The sequence below is a fragment of the Oncorhynchus tshawytscha genome, linkage group LG15 (genome assembly GCF_018296145.1).
Source record: "Oncorhynchus tshawytscha isolate Ot180627B linkage group LG15, Otsh_v2.0, whole genome shotgun sequence".
In the NCBI taxonomy this organism is placed as follows: Eukaryota; Metazoa; Chordata; class Actinopteri; order Salmoniformes; family Salmonidae; genus Oncorhynchus; species Oncorhynchus tshawytscha.
The window spans coordinates 8,020,221-8,037,016 of record NC_056443.1 but is presented as its reverse complement, the minus strand read 5'-3'; the positions used below and the strand labels follow the sequence as shown (position 1 = coordinate 8,037,016).

The 16,796-nt window shown below is 45.1% G+C and overlaps 1 protein-coding gene across 16 annotated transcripts in view; it reads right to left on the bottom strand.

Moving 5' to 3' along the window:
• The window catches only part of LOC112214324 (pleckstrin homology domain-containing family A member 5-like), a 145,113-nt gene that overhangs the window by 26,915 nt on the left and 101,402 nt on the right, over positions 1-16,796 (bottom strand). For all 16 annotated transcript variants that reach the window (XR_006078914.1, XM_042298060.1, XM_042298054.1 and 13 more), the window contains 6 exons: positions 16,021-16,162; positions 12,690-12,794; positions 6,842-6,914; positions 4,994-5,094; positions 3,511-3,626; positions 1,167-2,246 (listed from right to left, as the gene is read on the bottom strand). Coding sequence is in view for 15 of the 16 variants with exons in the window: in XM_042298060.1 (XP_042153994.1) it covers positions 1,167-2,246; positions 3,511-3,626; positions 4,994-5,094; positions 6,842-6,914; positions 12,690-12,794; positions 16,021-16,162 (1,617 nt within the window). In the remaining variant the exon portion in view is untranslated. The remainder of the gene's footprint in view (positions 1-1,166; positions 2,247-3,510; positions 3,627-4,993; positions 5,095-6,841; positions 6,915-12,689; positions 12,795-16,020; positions 16,163-16,796) is intronic.

Here is a 16,796-nt window from a genome sequence, read left to right as displayed (position 1 = left end):
GCTTATGATCTACAAACATAGGCACATACGGTCTTCCGTAGAGCCCAGTGAGCTATAGCCAATACCTTTACTGGACAGCCATCTTCAAATACATAATAATAAAGTCCTGTACTAGGTGCAATGCATATGGATTTCATTGACCTATATTCCACAATAGAACAGTTCTAATATCTCACCCTGTTGCCCACAGTTCAAATAGAAGCTTGGGACCTGAGCGTTTGCCTTGCGCTGTTATGGCTATGTACACACTATCTCCGTCAAAGGGAATTGGAAATGTGAGAACACCTGATTGTTGGGATAACACAGAGAGGCCAGAGAGGGAATCGGTATTTACACGTCCCAAATGGCACCCCTATGTCGGAGCACTACTTTTGACCAGAGCCCTTTTGGCCCTGGTCAAAAGGAGGGCACTACAGAGGGTGCTATTTGAGACGCAGCCCCAAAAAAGATATGTCATCTGGAAGTGTCCCTCCTATTCCCTGGGCTGTTCTAGAGGACTGATGATGTTGCAGTAGGAGGCATTGAGCGTTGCTCTACTGGTAACAGGGGCACAGGTCCATAACTTATTCATCTAAAGGAATGGGCGGAGGAGAGTAAAAGAGACGGGGAGAAAACATTCCCTCGCTCCTGTTCTCAAACAAGCCCAGCAAAATGAGTGTATGATCCCTGACAGCGACATACAGCGGTGACATGAAAAGCTTTCAGCTCTCGCCGGCAAGCACAGGCCAGGGATGCTATCGAGCACTGAGCAGAGACAGTGAAAGAGACAGAGAGACAGAGAGACAGAGACACAGAGACACAGAGACACACAGAGAGAGAGAGAGAGAGAGAGAGAGAGAGAAGGAAGGAAGGAAGGAAGGAAGGAAGGAAGGAAGGAAGGAAGGAAGATGTGGTTGGTTTTTTATTTCTCTGTCTCTGGCCGCCCGGTGCTCTTAGAGACAAGTTAACATCTAGATGGCTGGTTGACTCACTGACAAGAGTGCACTGCAGACACACAGGTGGTGGTTTTTACTATCTGAGAGAACAGTAACAGATTTCAGAGAGGCATTGGTACGTGCAGACCAATACGGACATACAGACACACACACAGAAACGCAACCAACCAACCCACACACACACCAGCCCAAAACACGCATGCAGACAGAAACACACACACACACCCTTACCTCCTGGTATCATCCTCCTCTTGTGTCCTCTGGGTCCTAACCCAGTTCTCCAGCTGCCTCATGGAGTTGGTTCTGGTCAGACTCTTCTCTGGCTCCTGGGCCTGCTGGTTCTGGGTCTGGTTCGGAGGCGGGTCCTGGGCCTTTCCTGCTCCTCTCCCCAGGGTGCCTACCACCTCCCCTGGGCTGTGGTCCCCAGCCCGCTCCCCAGAGCCGTTGACCTGTGGTGGGGCCATGTGCTGGGAGACCTGTACCTGGCGGGAGGCTGTAACTGCTGCTGCGATGGCTGCTGCCTGGGCTGGTTGGAGTTTGATGCTGTTGATTTTAGTCAGAGGCCTCTCAGTACTGCCATCCCTCTGGAATCCATACTTGTTCCCTTCACGGAGGGTTCCATACTTATCCACTTCCCTAAGGGTACCATACTTATCGAGCGTCCCATACTTATCTCCATCCCTCAGGGTACCACACTTACTTCCTTCCCGTAGGGTTTTATACTTCTGCCTTTCATCAAGGGTCCCATAACGATCTGACCGATCTTTCTCAGTCATAGACGTTTGTCTCTCTACCCCTTTCTGGAGGTTGTATTTCTGTCCATCTTTTTGGAGGGTGTATCGCTCTCCTTTTTGCAGTGCATATCTCTCTCCATCTTTCTGTACCAAGTACTTCTCCCCGTCTTTCTGAGGTGCGTACTTCTCCATCTGAACATCTTTCTGCACAGCACATCGTTCGCCTCCGTCTTTCTGCAAGGAATACCGCTCCCCATCTTTTTGCAGGGCGTACCGCTCGCCGTCTTTCTGCAACAGGTACCTCTCTCCGTCTCTCTGTAGCGTGTAGCTCACCCCGTCTTTCTGAAGGGAGTATCTCTCGCCGTCTCTCTGCAGCGTGTAGCGTTCCCTCTCTCTCTGGAGGGTGTTGTGCTTCCTGTCCCCGTCCGTGTGGTCCATGCTGCGGGTGAGGGAGGGCTGGTGCGGCTCACGGTTCCTCTCGTTGTTCTGGATCTCTGGCCTGGTCAGGACCCGGTTGTGGTTCAGGATGTTGTTCACCTCCTGGGGACAGCAGCGGTCCACCTTCAACTTATCCAGTCTGGGAGAGAGAGAAGTGAGGGAGAGAGAGTGATGGATGAGAAAAAAGGAGGGAGAGAACAAGAGGGGGATTGGAAACGGTAAGAGAAAGAAAAAAGACAGATGACTGATGAAAAGATGACAATAAATACACACCAATAAGCCATTACTAGCCAGGTTCACAGAAAAACACATTTCCACATTCCAACTATGGACTCTTGTTGTGTGGGTGTCAGGCGCCGGGCTCTACTGCCACCTCTCCTCCAACCTGCCTGACTATATGACTGCCAAGGGGGACCACAGAGGAAAAGAGGAAGAGAAGTGAGAGGTGTTGAAAACTTCACTGTCCGCCCACAGCACTCCGAGGGCACAGTGAGACGTGGCTACTTTGACTGAGCAGCCATCCACTGCTGCAACCTTTCAGTCTGTTACAGAAAGGCCATTAACAGGTCTGGTACCCCAGAGGGAAATGGCTCAATTCTAGGCTAGCCACAGTCTTTTACCGCCTACTGCACTCAGGGACAAGTCACAGTGACAGCCACTTGGGACTGCTAATCTAATGGTACTTTATGTATTTCTACCTGGGGTTTTTCCAAGTATTTCTCAGTGAGGTAAAGGTACCGTAACGGCAGTATGTCCAATTTCTATTGCCAGACTTTGGCTGTGGTGTTTACAGTACACAGTAGTTCTATGTAATTAAAGCATGCTGTGGCCTGAGTGTGGGTTTGTGCCCCACGCCATCCTTTTAAGATGAGAGCAGTGCTGAAGTGCAGTATGCAGACATACAAACAAACCTCCGCACACGGCCTGCATCACGCCACAATGACGAAGCTAGGACTGCCAGCGCGCTGTACTTACAGGACTGTGGAGAGTAGGTGTTACTATCCATCTGAGTCTCTCCAGTGTATAAAGCACTGTATGCCCATGTCGAAAAGCCTTCACGAACAGCTCATGGCTAAAACACTGCAATTACCAACGGCGTGTGAAGTGCAGTTGCCTCTGACGTGAAAGTTTAACTGGAGGCAGTGAGGATGGATACCAGTGCTGTGCTGTATAGCCCTAAAGCTATAGCTTCTCATTACAAGCTATGCATCTTCAACACAACATCAGGTAATTGTCTTCTATACTGATGCGATTTCTCACTTCTGCAAGAAATACCGCAGGCTCTCACGGCCGTCCGTTTGCTGACAAAAAAGATTGCACGGTTCAGCTGGTCGCTTTCATTGCCATAGGTCAGGCAATCGAGGCTGGCTGGCTGCTGGGCAGTTCAATCTGGGTTTACCCACCTTCTGATTGGCTCTGTGTGGACCAGGGCTGCGTCCGTCATCACTTTCATCCAGGACTCCATGTCTTTGGCCGTGTCTGTGCAGAAGTAGTAGGTCCTCATGTTGGAGTGGGTCGCCTAGCAGGGAGAGAGAGAGAGAGAGAGAGAGAGAGAGCGGGCGGGAGTGAGGGAGAGTTCCTAAGACAGAGGAGTGTGAGGTAGGTAAGTGGGTGACCTTGGCAAGACTGCAGGAAGTGTTACATCACCTTCTTTGGAAGAGGTGTGTGCGTGCATGTGTTCGTCAGTCTGTCTGTGCACACACGCCTGTGTGTTGGAGCGTGAATGTGCGTGTGCATCCCTACCGCTCCAAGGCTGTGTAGCTAACTTTAATTACCTGCTAAGCAGGCTTAGGACCATAAATATGAGCGACAGGGAGACACTCCAAGCTGAGTGCTACTCTTGTTTCCTGCTGCAGAGGCAGAGACTGGCACTAAGTCAGTGTCCCAATTGGCACCCCATTCCCTTTTTCGTGCACTACTTTAGACCAGGGGTAGTGTACTTTATCGGGAATAGGGTGCCTTTGTGACACACCCTAACACACAGCAGAGGCGAGGACAGATAGTAGGGGATGTGGGGGAGTAGAGAATGGATGGGCTTGTTACTGTGTTATAGACGGTGTCAATGTGTAGGAGTGAATCAGTGTTTATAGTGGTGACATGTGTGAAACGGTATGTGAGGCTAACATGCTCAAAAAGGTGGATATAGCAGTGTCTGTCTTTCGGTGTATACTTTTCTTTATCTTCTCTCTCTGCCCATCTTGCTCCTATCACCCTCTTGCATATTGAGACTAGAAAATCTATTGAGTTTATCATGGATCTATGCACAAAAAAACTCTCCGTATACAAACGCATTTTCAGAGATTCTCTGAAAGGAAAGACCAAAAGCAAAGAGAAGCCTGTGTGTTACAGTGTGTTTACACTTTGTGCGGTAAAACATCGGACGCCATTCACTTTCAATGGAAGGAAAGAGAGAGGAGTGGAGTGGGCGAGGGACCGTTGAGCGATGTGAGCGTGGGCGAGGGAGCTGAACAGGGCGGGACTAAAGCTGAACTCTATTCAAATCCTCCATGATAGCGTGACGCAAGTGACCAATTGAAGCTCCCCATAGCTTCCTACCCCTACTGGATTGTCTGTCAATGGCTGTTGAAACATAGCACTACAATAACTCACGACAAAAGCATCAACTCTGCTGTGGTATACAGCGGGAAGTCGTGCTTCCGCGTAGCCTACGATCACAAAATCAAGTGAGTTTCTATACAGACAGCCACACATTATACAATCCAGACCGACGGTCAAGGGAGTTACAGATTATAGATGTGCCTTCAGTAACAGGATTATGGGAAACAAGTACCCCCTTAACCATTTCTCAGAGCGATGCAACCACCTCGGATGTCCACGCGTGGAAGCACGGCATCCTTTGTGTGTGTGTGTGTGTACAGTACTGACCTTGAAGGCGTATTTCCTGCTGATGTGGTCGTCGACAGACAGCATGGAGATGTGGAAGCTGGGCAGCAGGATACTACCCAGGATGCCCTCCTCCTTCTCATCTGCGGGACAGAGGGCGAGAAGAATCGTCATATATGGTTTAGAATGTCGACACAGGCTTTGGAATAGTGCATTGTGGTCCATCTGGTGAAGGAAAGTCGGGAGAGATCAGAGGAGGGGAACTATCAGCATTCTAATAGGACAGTGGACACTGGATGTACCGGAAACAGAATGCGTCAGAACTTTGTAGGCACCTTTATCTTTGGTCAGGGTGTGATGGCTAGGTAAGCAGCTAACAGGACACAAGGATGTATCGGACAAAAAAAATGTGTCAGAACCTTTGTGTAGGAACCTTTATCTTCGGTCTGGGTGTGTTAACCGTCTCAGATAGGCCCATTTAAGCTGGAGTTTATCAGAGCATGGCAGGGAGGGTTGAGCATGGCAGGATATTCACTTTCTTTCTTCACTAAGAACCCCCAAATCCCGGGCTTCCAGCATGTTACACAGTAGGGTACCCAAACCAGATAGAACAACAAAACCATTTCTCCTCGGGCCGCTTTGCCAAACATCTATAATTTCGCAGTCAAATTTAATCCTAACAGCGCAACTTGGTAAACAAACACACTAACTTGAGTGTGATAGCATACAACAGTGATGCTACCGCATCAAAGACAGACAAGTAAACAATGATGGAATCAATCCGTCCGCTGCTCAGAGCGTTCCGTACAGCTGGGTTGTATAATGCCTACACGGTGTTGTAACACACCATCTGTAGAGTGCAGCATGACTGCAGCAAAACCAACAGAGCCCAAACTCAGCTTCAGGGTTTACTTTAAAACAGGCAAGTACAGCAGAATTCCCTGCAGCTCTCCATCCCCGTGTCTGCCCTGCTGCATTATTAACTGAGAGGCGAGGGGGAGAGGAGAGGGAGAGAAATCAAGAAGATGAAATGAAAACACAGCACCTCCTCCTTGTGAAAGCGGCACCTCTACCCATATGTAAATACTGTATTAGCTCAATGACCTACCTCGTACCCCTGCACATGGACACTGTACCGGTACTCCTTTATAGCCTTGTTACATTTGTATTGTGTTACTATTTCCTTTTTTTATTGAGCAAATGTTTTTTAACTGCACTGTTTGGAATGGGCTCGTCAGCAAGCATTGCACTGTTAAAGTCTACTATACCTGTTGTGTTCAGCAGATGTGAACAACATTTGATTTCAAATGGGGTTTTCACTAGATTCTACAAAGAAGCATGGCGACCTTAACCTTTAAGCTATGTGATGGTATGATTAGATTTGATCATTCTGTTGCGACAGAGATCCTGACCAGAGCAGAACCATCAGTCAGAGATGGTCATTCATATTCCCCCAACAACCCCTCATTCTTGCCTTCAGATAGACACAATTCCTAGTCAAAACCTCACCTCTGAAAACTCATCGACAGACAGCACTTAAGTTCAAATGAAGTGAGTGAAGACGATAAGAGCGCGAGAGAGCGCTAGATGTTGTTATCAGAAAGCATAGCACGTCAACACTCTTTTAAGAACACTTCTCTCATCTCTTGGTTTACCAATAAACAGGAAATTCCCCTCTGGGCATGTCAGGAAAGAGCTGGCTGATTGCACTCCGGGACCGTTTAATTGAACAATTTATGGAAATTAAACTCTCTGAAACCTGGGGTATGTCTACGTCCGGAGCAAATACGTTTGCGTTTTACTGCTAGCTATGATGCCAGCTATGATATCTTATACTCAAACTTTAACCGTGTGTTGCGCTTTGAGTGTGTGTGTGTGTGTGTGTCTCACCTCTATAGTAAAACAGGCACATGTCAGACAGCACAAACCACCTCTTCTTCCATAGCTTCATCCCCGTGCTGTCCTACAGGGGAACCGAAGACAGGAGACAGTAGTCAGATACTGAGACAGAGCAAAACATTTGGTAGAGGCTGTTCCTTGCCCTCGGATAAGCTAGGTGAGCCTTTCGACAATAACTGGCATATTGCTTCCATCTATTCAAGCATTTGCTATCAGATCTAGTGTATAGAGCAGTGTTCCTCAATCCAGGTCATGAATACCTATAGGCTGCCCTTGCTTTTCATCTAGACCTAGCTTGATTTGTTCAATTGAATGCATAAGTAGAGCTAGGCTAGAGCCAAATCCTGCACATCCGAGTGGCCAACACCAAGACTGTCACGGAGTTCAGGAAGCAACGTACTCACTACCTCTGATCCCAGACGGTTTCATTAACCACAGCCATCTCCTCCCACTGAAGCAAATTGGCCCTTTTTATCTCTTAACTCCCAGACAAGGTTCCCCTTTCTGTTTTTATAGCTGTGTGTCTGTGCACGCCTTAGTTGGCTTTCGTCTCTAGATAATAAGCGCCAGTCTTTTCTCTGTAAAAATAACGGCTTCTCTTCTAATGTTGCCTTTATTTTTTATTCATAACATAAATAATCTAAGACGGTTTTGTTGTTTTTCTTGTCTTCATACGCAGCTTTCTTTTGATGCACGAGGAGGAGTACAAAGGCATAAAAGAAAAGCCCGTCATCAATAAAATATTTCCCCTTTAAGAGAAGACTTTGGTTGTCAGGTTTGAGAAGGAGAAAAGGCACGTCTTGCGAGAGAGAACCAACGCAGCTTTGAAAGGGGAATTCAGCATGGTAGAGAGGGAAGAGCAAAAGAGAACGTTTATTGACAACAGCTCAACTCTAGTTGGAAACTGAGTGATGCTAATGTTGATTGTTCTTAATGAGTGAGTGAGTGTGTGTGTTGTGTGTGCCAGGGAGTTGAGACACAGTGACCCACAGCCAGAGCTTGGTGAGGGAGAGGAAATGCTCAAGTTGCATTGTACAGGTAGAAAGATAATGAGCAAAATAGCTCAGCCACCACAAAGTTGGTTGAGCCAGTCTGTAAAGTGACCTGATTAATTGAGGCAGAGAGAGAAAGAGAAAAAGTTACATCCAATCAAGGATGGTTGTCACTTTGCTTGAGGGACCAGGCCAACGTATCAGTACTAACTAAAACAAAAGGACTCAGGCTATTTAAATGAGAATGACAAAATGATGCATCAACATTTAGATTGAATAGAATTGCCAGATAACAAGAGACGAGGTCAAACTCTCCCACAAACCAATCTGATTTAAATTCACTGTTTGGGAATACAGATTCAAAGTGAATGTGTCTCGTTCTGAATGTGAATGAGGATGTCCCTGTTAGATAGATAACTGAAAATCCCAACAGACGTGCATGTGTGATGTTACACAGCTGACCGCTGCTGCTGAAGAGATCGGCATGTGTCCATTATTGCAGCTGTAATTAAACCTATTTTAGATTGTCAAGTTCCCTTTGAGTGTCCGTCCGTCCGTCTCTGTGAACACTACCATTAAAACGTTTGGGGTCACTTAGAAATGTCCTTGTTCTCCATGAAAACATACATGAAATGAGTTGCAAAATTAATAGAACATTTTAATTGAAATAATAGTGTCCTTCAAAGAATCCTCAATGTTCAGCAATTACAGACCTTGCAGACCTTTGGCATTTTAGTTGTCAATTTGTTGAGGTAATCTGAAGAGATTTCACCCCATGCTTCCTGAAGCACCTCCCACAAGTTGGATTGGCTTGATGGGCACATCTTACGTACCAAATCAAATCAAATCAAATTTTATTTGTCACATACACATGGTTAGCAGATGTTAATGCGAGTGTAGCGAAATGCTTGTGCTTCTAGTTCCGACAATGCAGTAATAACGAGCAAGTAATCTAACTAACAATTCAAAAAAAAAAAAAAAAACTACTGTCATACACAGTGTAAGGGGATAAAGAATATGTACATAAGGATATATGAATGAGTGATGGTACAGAGCAGCATAGGCAAGATACAGTAGATGATATCGAGTACAGTATATACATATGAGATAAGTATGTAAACCAAGTGGCATAGTTAAAGTGGCTAGTGATACATGTATTACATAAGGATGCAGTCGATGATATAGAGTACAGTATCAACGTATGCATATGAGATGAACAATGTAGGGTAAGTAACATTATATAAGGTAGCATTGTTTAAAGTGGCTAGTGATATATTTACATCATTTCCCATGATTAAAGTGGCTGGAGTAGAGTCAGTGTCATTGACAGTGTGTTGGCAGTAGCCACTCAATGTTAGTGGTGGCTGTTTAACAGTCTGATGGCCTTGAGATAGAAGCTGTTTTTCAGTCTGGGTACTAGACTTCCTGACGGGCCGCCCCCAGGTGGTGAGGGTAGGCAACAACATCTCCTCCCCGCTGATCCTCAACACTGGGGCCCCACAAGGGTGCGTTCTGAGCCCTCTCCTGTACTCCCTGTTCACCCACGACTGCGTGGCCATGCACGCCTCCAACTCAATCATCAAGTTTGCGGACGACACAACAGTGGTAGGCTTGATTACCAACAACGACGAGACGGCCTACAGGGAGGAGGTGAGGGCCCTCGGAGTGTGGTGTCAGGAAAATAACCTCACACTCAACGTCAACAAAACTAAGGAGATGATTGTGGACTTCAGGAAACAGCAGAGGGAACACCCCCATCCACATCGATGGAACAGTAGTGGAGAGGGTAGCAAGTTTTAAGTTCCTCGGCATACACATCACAGACAAACTGAATTGGTCCACTCACACAGACAGCATCGTGAGGAAGGCGCAGCAGCGCCTCTTCAACCTCAGGAGGCTGAAGAAATTCGGCTTGTCACCAAAAGCACTCACAAACTTCTACAGATGCACAATCGAGAGCATCCTGGCGGGCTGTATCACCGCCTGGTATGGCAACTGCACCGCCCTCAACCGTAAGGCTCTCCAGAGGGTAGTGAGGTCTGCACAACGCATCACCGGGGCAAACTACCTGCCCTCCAGGACACCTACACCACCCGATGCTACAGGAAGGCAATAAAGATCATCAAGGACATCAACCACCCGAGCCACTGCCTGTTCACCCCGCTGCCATCCAGAAGGCGAGGTCAGTACAGGTGCTCAATAGGGTTGAGATCTGGTGACTGCTGGCCACTCCATTGTAGACAGAATACCAGCTGACTGCTTCTTCTCTAAATAGTTCTTGCATAGTTTGGAGCTGTGCTCTGGGTCATTGTCCTGTTGTAGGAGGAAATTGGCTCCACTTAAGCGCCGTCCACAGGGTATGGCATGGCGTTGCAAAATGGAGTGATAGCCTTCCTTCAAGATCCCTTTTACCCTGTACAAATCTCCCACTTTACCACCACCAAAGCACTCCCAGACGATCACATTGCCTCCACCATGCTTGACAGATGGCGTCATCACTCCTCCAGCATCTGAGTCTCACAAATGTTCTTCTTTGTGATTCTCACACAAACTTAGATTTGTCTGTCCATAACACTTTTTCCCAATCTTCCTCTGTCCAGTGTCTGTGTTCTTTTGCCCATCTTAATATTTTATTTTTATTGGCCAGTCAGAGATATGGCTTTTACTTTGCAAATCTGCCTACAAGGCCAGCATCCCGGAGTCGCCTCTTCACTGTAAACTGTCGAGACTGGTGTTTTGCGGGTACCATTTAATGAAGCTGCCAGTTGAGGACTTGTGAGGTGTCTGTTTATCAAACTAGACACTAATGTACTTGTCCTCTTGCTCAGTTGTGCACCGGGGCCTCCCACTCCTCTTTCTATTCTGTTCGAGCCAGTTTGTGCTGTACTGTGAAGGAAGTAGTACACAGCGTTGAACGAGATCTTCAGTTTCTTGGCAATTTCTCGCATGGAATAGCCTTCATTTCTCAGAACAAGCATAGCCTGACGAGTTTCAGAAGTAAGTGCTTTGTTTATGGCCATTTTGAGCTTGTAATTGAACCCACAAACGCTGATTCTCCTCTCTATTCAACTAGTCTAAAAGAAGGCCAGTTTTATTGCTTCTTTAATTAGAGCAACAGATTTCAGCAGTGCTAACATAATTGCAAAAGGGTTTTCTAATGATCAATTACTTTTAAAATCATAAACTTAGATTAGCTAACACTATGTGCCATTGGAACACAGGAGTGATGGATGCTGATAATGGGCCTCTGTAAGCTGATGTAGGCATTCAAATTTAAAAACAAAATCTGCCGTTCCCAGCTACAATAGTCATTTACAACATTAACAATGTCTACACTGTATTTCTGATCAATTTGATGTCATTTTAATGGACAAAAAAACCGTGCTTTTCTTTCAAAAACAAGGACATTTCTAAGTGAACCCAAACTTTTGAACAGCAGTGTGTATGTATGTAGCTACAGTGCCTTCGGAAAGTATTCAGACATTTTCCACATTTTGTTACGTTACAGCCTTATTCTAAAACTGATTAAATACAAATCCTCTGCAATCTACACACAATACTCCATAACGACAAATTGAAAACAGAAATACCTTATTTCAATACGTATTCAGACCCTTTGCCATGACTCGAAATTGAGCTCAGGTGCATCCTGTTTCCATTTATCATCGAGAGATGTTTCTACAGCTTGATTGGAATCTACCCGTTGTAAATTAAATTGATTGGACATGATTTGGAAAGGCACACACACCTTTCTATATAAGGTCCCACAGTTGACAGTGCATGTCCAAGCAAAAACCAAGCCATGAGGTCGAAGGAATTGTCCGTAGAGCTCCGAGACAGGATTGTGTCGAGCAACAGATCTGGGGAAGGGTACCAAAACATATCTGCAGCATTGAAGGTCCCCAAGAATACAGTGCCCTCCATCATTCTTAAATGGAAGAAGTTTGGAACCACCAAGACTCTTCCTAGAGCTTGCTGCCCGGTCAAACTGAGCAATCGGGGGAGAAGGGCCATGGTCAGGGAGGTGACCAAGAACCTGATGGTCATTCTGACAGAGCTCTAGAGTTCCTCTGTGGAGATGGGAGAACATTCCAGAAGGACAACCATCTCTGTAGCACTTTACCAATCAAGCCTTTATGGTAGAGTGGCTAGACAGAAGCCACTCCTCAGTAAAAGGCACATGACAGATTTTGCCTAAAGGCATCTAAAGACTCTCAGATCACGAGAAAAAAGATTCTCTGGTCTGATGAAACCAAGAATGAACTCTATGTCCTGAATACCAAGCGTTACATATGGAGGAAACCTGGCACCAAACTGGCATCATCCCTACGGTGCAGCAACGTTCCACATCCAACCTGACAGAGCTTGAGAGGATTTGCAGAGAATGGGAGAAACTCCCTAAATACAGGTGTGCCAAGCTTGTAGCGTCATCCCCAAGAAGACTCTATGCTGTAATCACCACCATAGGTGATTCAACAAAGTACTAAGTAAATGTGATATTTCTGCTTTTTTTTCTTTGTCATTATGGTGTATTGTGTGTAGATTTATGAGGGAAAAGAACAATTTAATGAATTTTAGAATTGATTTTACACGTGTGTGTGTGTGTGCAGGTGGCTATCCAAACAAAGCCCTGTCACACAGACTCTCTCATCAACCCACTGAGGAAGACTGTGTCGGCTGCACACTTCCACCAACACCCACTCATCATTATACATACTGCAATCAGCCATTTGATTTGCACAGGTTCTGCAATTCTCTAGACTATTTTGAGAGTAAATTGCAATTAAGTAATTTAGTCAAGTTCTTCTATACTGGGAACTACAAACGATGTACAAACTTTCCAATACCTGTTTGTAAAGCCAGTTGCTCTTGACCGCCGGGGCATTGGGGTTCCTCTTAATAGAGTTGGACCTCTTGCCAAAGTTGTGGACCTTTTTGTAAGACCTCGAAGGCTGAAAATGTAAATGGAGAAACTGTCAGTATACTGTATGTAAAAACATGTATATACAGAGCCGTGAAAAAGTATTTTCCACCCTTCTGATTTTATTTTATTTTTGATATTTTTGATACTGAATGTTATCAGATCTTCAAGCAAAACCTAATATTAGATAAAGGGAAGCATTGTTTACAACAACAAAAGTATACTTATTTTATTTAATGAACAAAGTGCAACACCCAATTCCCCTGTATAAAAAAGTAATTGCCCCCTTATACTCAATAACTGGTTGTGCCACCTCAGCTGCAATGACTGCAAGCAAATGCTTCCTGTAATTGTTGATCAGTCTCTCACATCGCTGTGGAGGAATTTTTGTAGAACTTCTTTAACTCAGCAACACTTGTGGGGTTTCAAGCATGAACTGCTTGTTTCAAGTCCTGCCACAACATTCAATTGGGATTAGGTCATGACTAGGCCATTCCAAAACTTCTAATTTGTTTGTTTTTAGCCATTTTCATGTGGGCTTGATTGTGTGTTTTGGATCATTGTCTTGTTGCATGACCCAGCTGCCCTTCAGCTTCAGTTCACAGCATCCCCAAACCATCACACTACCACCGCCATGGTTCTTACTGTGGGAATACAGTGTTTGGTTTTCGCCAGGCATAATGGGACATCTGTCCATAAAACATTCTTCCAAGAGTCTTCCAGGTGCTTTGTGGCAAACTTGAATCAACTTTTTGGATAAGATGGGTCCTGTTATGACTGGCGAAAACCAAACAATGCATTCCACAGTAAGAACCTCATACCAATGGTCAAGCATGGTGGTGGTAGTGTGATGGTTTGGGGATGTTTTGCTGCCTCAGGACATGGACAACTTGCCTTAATAGAAGGAACCATGAATTCTGCTCTGTATCAGAGAATTCTACAGGAGAAAGTCAGGCCATCTGTCTGTGAGCTGAACCTGAAGCACAGCTGGGTCATACAGCAAGACAATGATCCAAAACACACAATCAAGTCTACATGAAAATGGTTAAAAAGCAACAAATTTGAAGTGTTGTAATGGCCTAGTCAAAACCCAGATCTAATCCCAATTGCAATGTTGTGGCAGGACTTGAAAACCCACAAATGTCACGGAGTTAAAGCAGTTCTGCATGCAAGAGTGGGCTAAAATTCACCCACAGCGAAGAGAGAGACTGATCAAAAACTTCAAAAATCATTTGGTTCGCAGTCATTGCATCTAAAGATGGCACAACCAGTTATTGAGTGTAAGGGGGCAATTACTTTTTAACTCAGGGGAATCGGTGTTGCATAAGTTTGTTAATTAAATAAATCAAATTAGTATACAATTTTTTGTTGTTTGTAAACTCCGGTGCCCTTTGTCTAATATTAGGTTTTAGTTGAAGATCTGATAACATTCAGTATATAAAAGAAATGAAAAAAACAGAAAATCAGAAAGGTGGGCAAATACTTGTTCATGGCACTGTATATATACACTGAACAAAAATATAAACGTGTTAGCTGGGGCAAAAGTGTGACACCAATCAGGCCCTCGAGGACTGGAGTTGCCCACCCCTGTTTTAGAGTATTCGGCAGTACGTCCAACCGGCCTCACAACTGCAGACCACGTGTAACCACGCCAGCCCAGGACCTCCATATCCAGCTTCTTCACCTGTGGGATTGTCTGAGACCAGCCACCCAGACAACTGATGAACCTGAAGTATTTCTGTAATAAAGCCCTTTTTTAGGGAAAAACTCACTCCGATTGGCTGGGCCTATGCCCTCCCAGACCCACCCATGGCTGCGCCCCTGCCCAGTCTTGTGAAATCCATAGATTAGGGCCTAATGAATTTATTTCAATTGACTTATTTCCTTCTAGGAACTGTAACTCAGTAAAATAGTTTAAATGATTGCGTTTCCATTTTTGTTCAGTATATATACACACACACAAACATATTTCTGAAGATGCAAAATTAGAGGAGGAGAGTTACAAATTCATTCAAATTATCATCCTCCGTTAGTAAATATAGGTGAAGACCGTTAACCTGCATTTGGCTCTTTGGTGTTAATAAACAAACAAAGTTAAAAAGCAACAGAAGGAAAAGGTACAGTATTCACCTCATTAAACTAGCCCATTCTACAAGACCATCTTTACTGAGAGAGGGAGAGCGAGAGACCGATACAGAGAGAGAGAGAACGAGAGAGCAAGAGAGACTAATTTACAGCATTGCAGAACCTTCTTGAGCATAGTGGTACAATAGCTCGACCCACAATAGAGTTCCACAGTATTTAATAATACCCATAAAACTTAGCAGTCAAACAGGGAAATAGTTTCAATCCAGATCATCACGGTATTTGTAGGTCTTTATGATAGCCGCATTAGCAGCCAATTAGCATTACATTTTGTTTTTGGGGGTGGGGGGGGTTAATCCAGGCGAATATATTGCTTAAAGTCACCTTGTCCGAGAGAGATTTACATGGTTATCAAAATGTCACACCAGGGTAAGCCTATAGGAAATACAGCCCTTATTTTAAGTGTTACTAAAATCCCCTATGGGAAAAATGAATGGTGGAAAAATAACTGGAACCATTTCCTTGTTTGACCGCTAGATTTTATTAAGGGTATTATGACACCTCCACTGTAGGGCTCTATGGTAACTCATCAATAATTATGGCTCATTAATAAATACATGCCACCAAGCCACACTTTTAGTCAGTGTAAGCCAAAGTAAAACATAATTAATTCATGAAAGCATGCTTTTCATATGAATAAAGCGTGCATATTTATACACTAGTCTATTAAGCATTTATAAACTGACACGCTGTACAATAAAATCACTTGGTGACCATTCTAGAATTGAACTATCTGTGACAGGCCTGGGACAATCCAGCACATATTATCTCATGTAGAGTCCCTGTTTTGATACTCTCGGTAGACTAATACAGCTCTCGCAACATTGACTTAATGGAGAAAATGGGAGAGATCACTGACCCCACAAGACTCCCCTTAACATCCCAGAACTGGGACCTCTATCTCCCCTCTCACAGGACCCTATTAGCCAAGTCACTCTTGACACAGTACATTAATCCCACCCTGTCCTTGTACATGCATCATAGTTGCATGACATCCGTTACAGTGGCGTCTATGTGCTCTTTAGGAACCACCAACAAATCCTCTCAGATATAGGGAGTGGGTCTAGCGGTCTGTTAGGGGTTGGGTGTACAGGCCGACGTAGAGCACTCACCCGTGTGGCGGGGCTGCTGCCAGGGTAGGTGCTGTAGTCTGACCCTCCTGTGAAGTTAGATGCCTCGCTCATGGTGCTCACCGGGCGCTCCTTCTTCACTCTGTCACTCTCCTCTGATGGAGCCTGCTCTGGAGCCTTTGGCCTGGGGGGGAGAGAGAGAAAGAGAGAAGGAGAAAGAGAGAAATGCAGTAGAAAATGAGAAAAGCGACATAAAGACTACACAAATGAGGCTCGGACTCAACTTCAACCTGTGGGATTAATGGGCGGGTTAAGAGGCGGTGCGGTGCAGCTGTGTGTGACACTGATTGCTCTGCGAATGAGCTGCCTGCCGGCCAGTCTGTCTAGCTCTATCGGTTCGCCAGTTTAAACTGCAACCACAATGAGAGCCCGTCTCTGTTAGAGCCAAACCCTGCCGTTAGAGAAAGAAGAGAGAGAGCAAGAGAGATGCAAAAAAATAAAAAATAGAGAGGCAGGCCCCATAAATCAAACCAGTTACTCACTGTGTCACCTCTGATATATTCCTCCAAGTCAGACCACTTTAAATCGCCTGCCAACCTTGCCTGACAAAACTAAATGGCCTACCAATCCAAATACAGCAAAGTTCAAGGTCCCCTAGGCTAAACTACCCAGCACCAAAGGCTTTAACGCTTATAACAATGGTAGCAAAAAAATAAGCTAAACTCGCCTATAAATCCTCCTATTTGCAGAGTGGCTACATCTAGAGTTGTATTCAGATCAGTATTGTCTCTTAGCAGTGGCCTATATTCTGTGGTTCC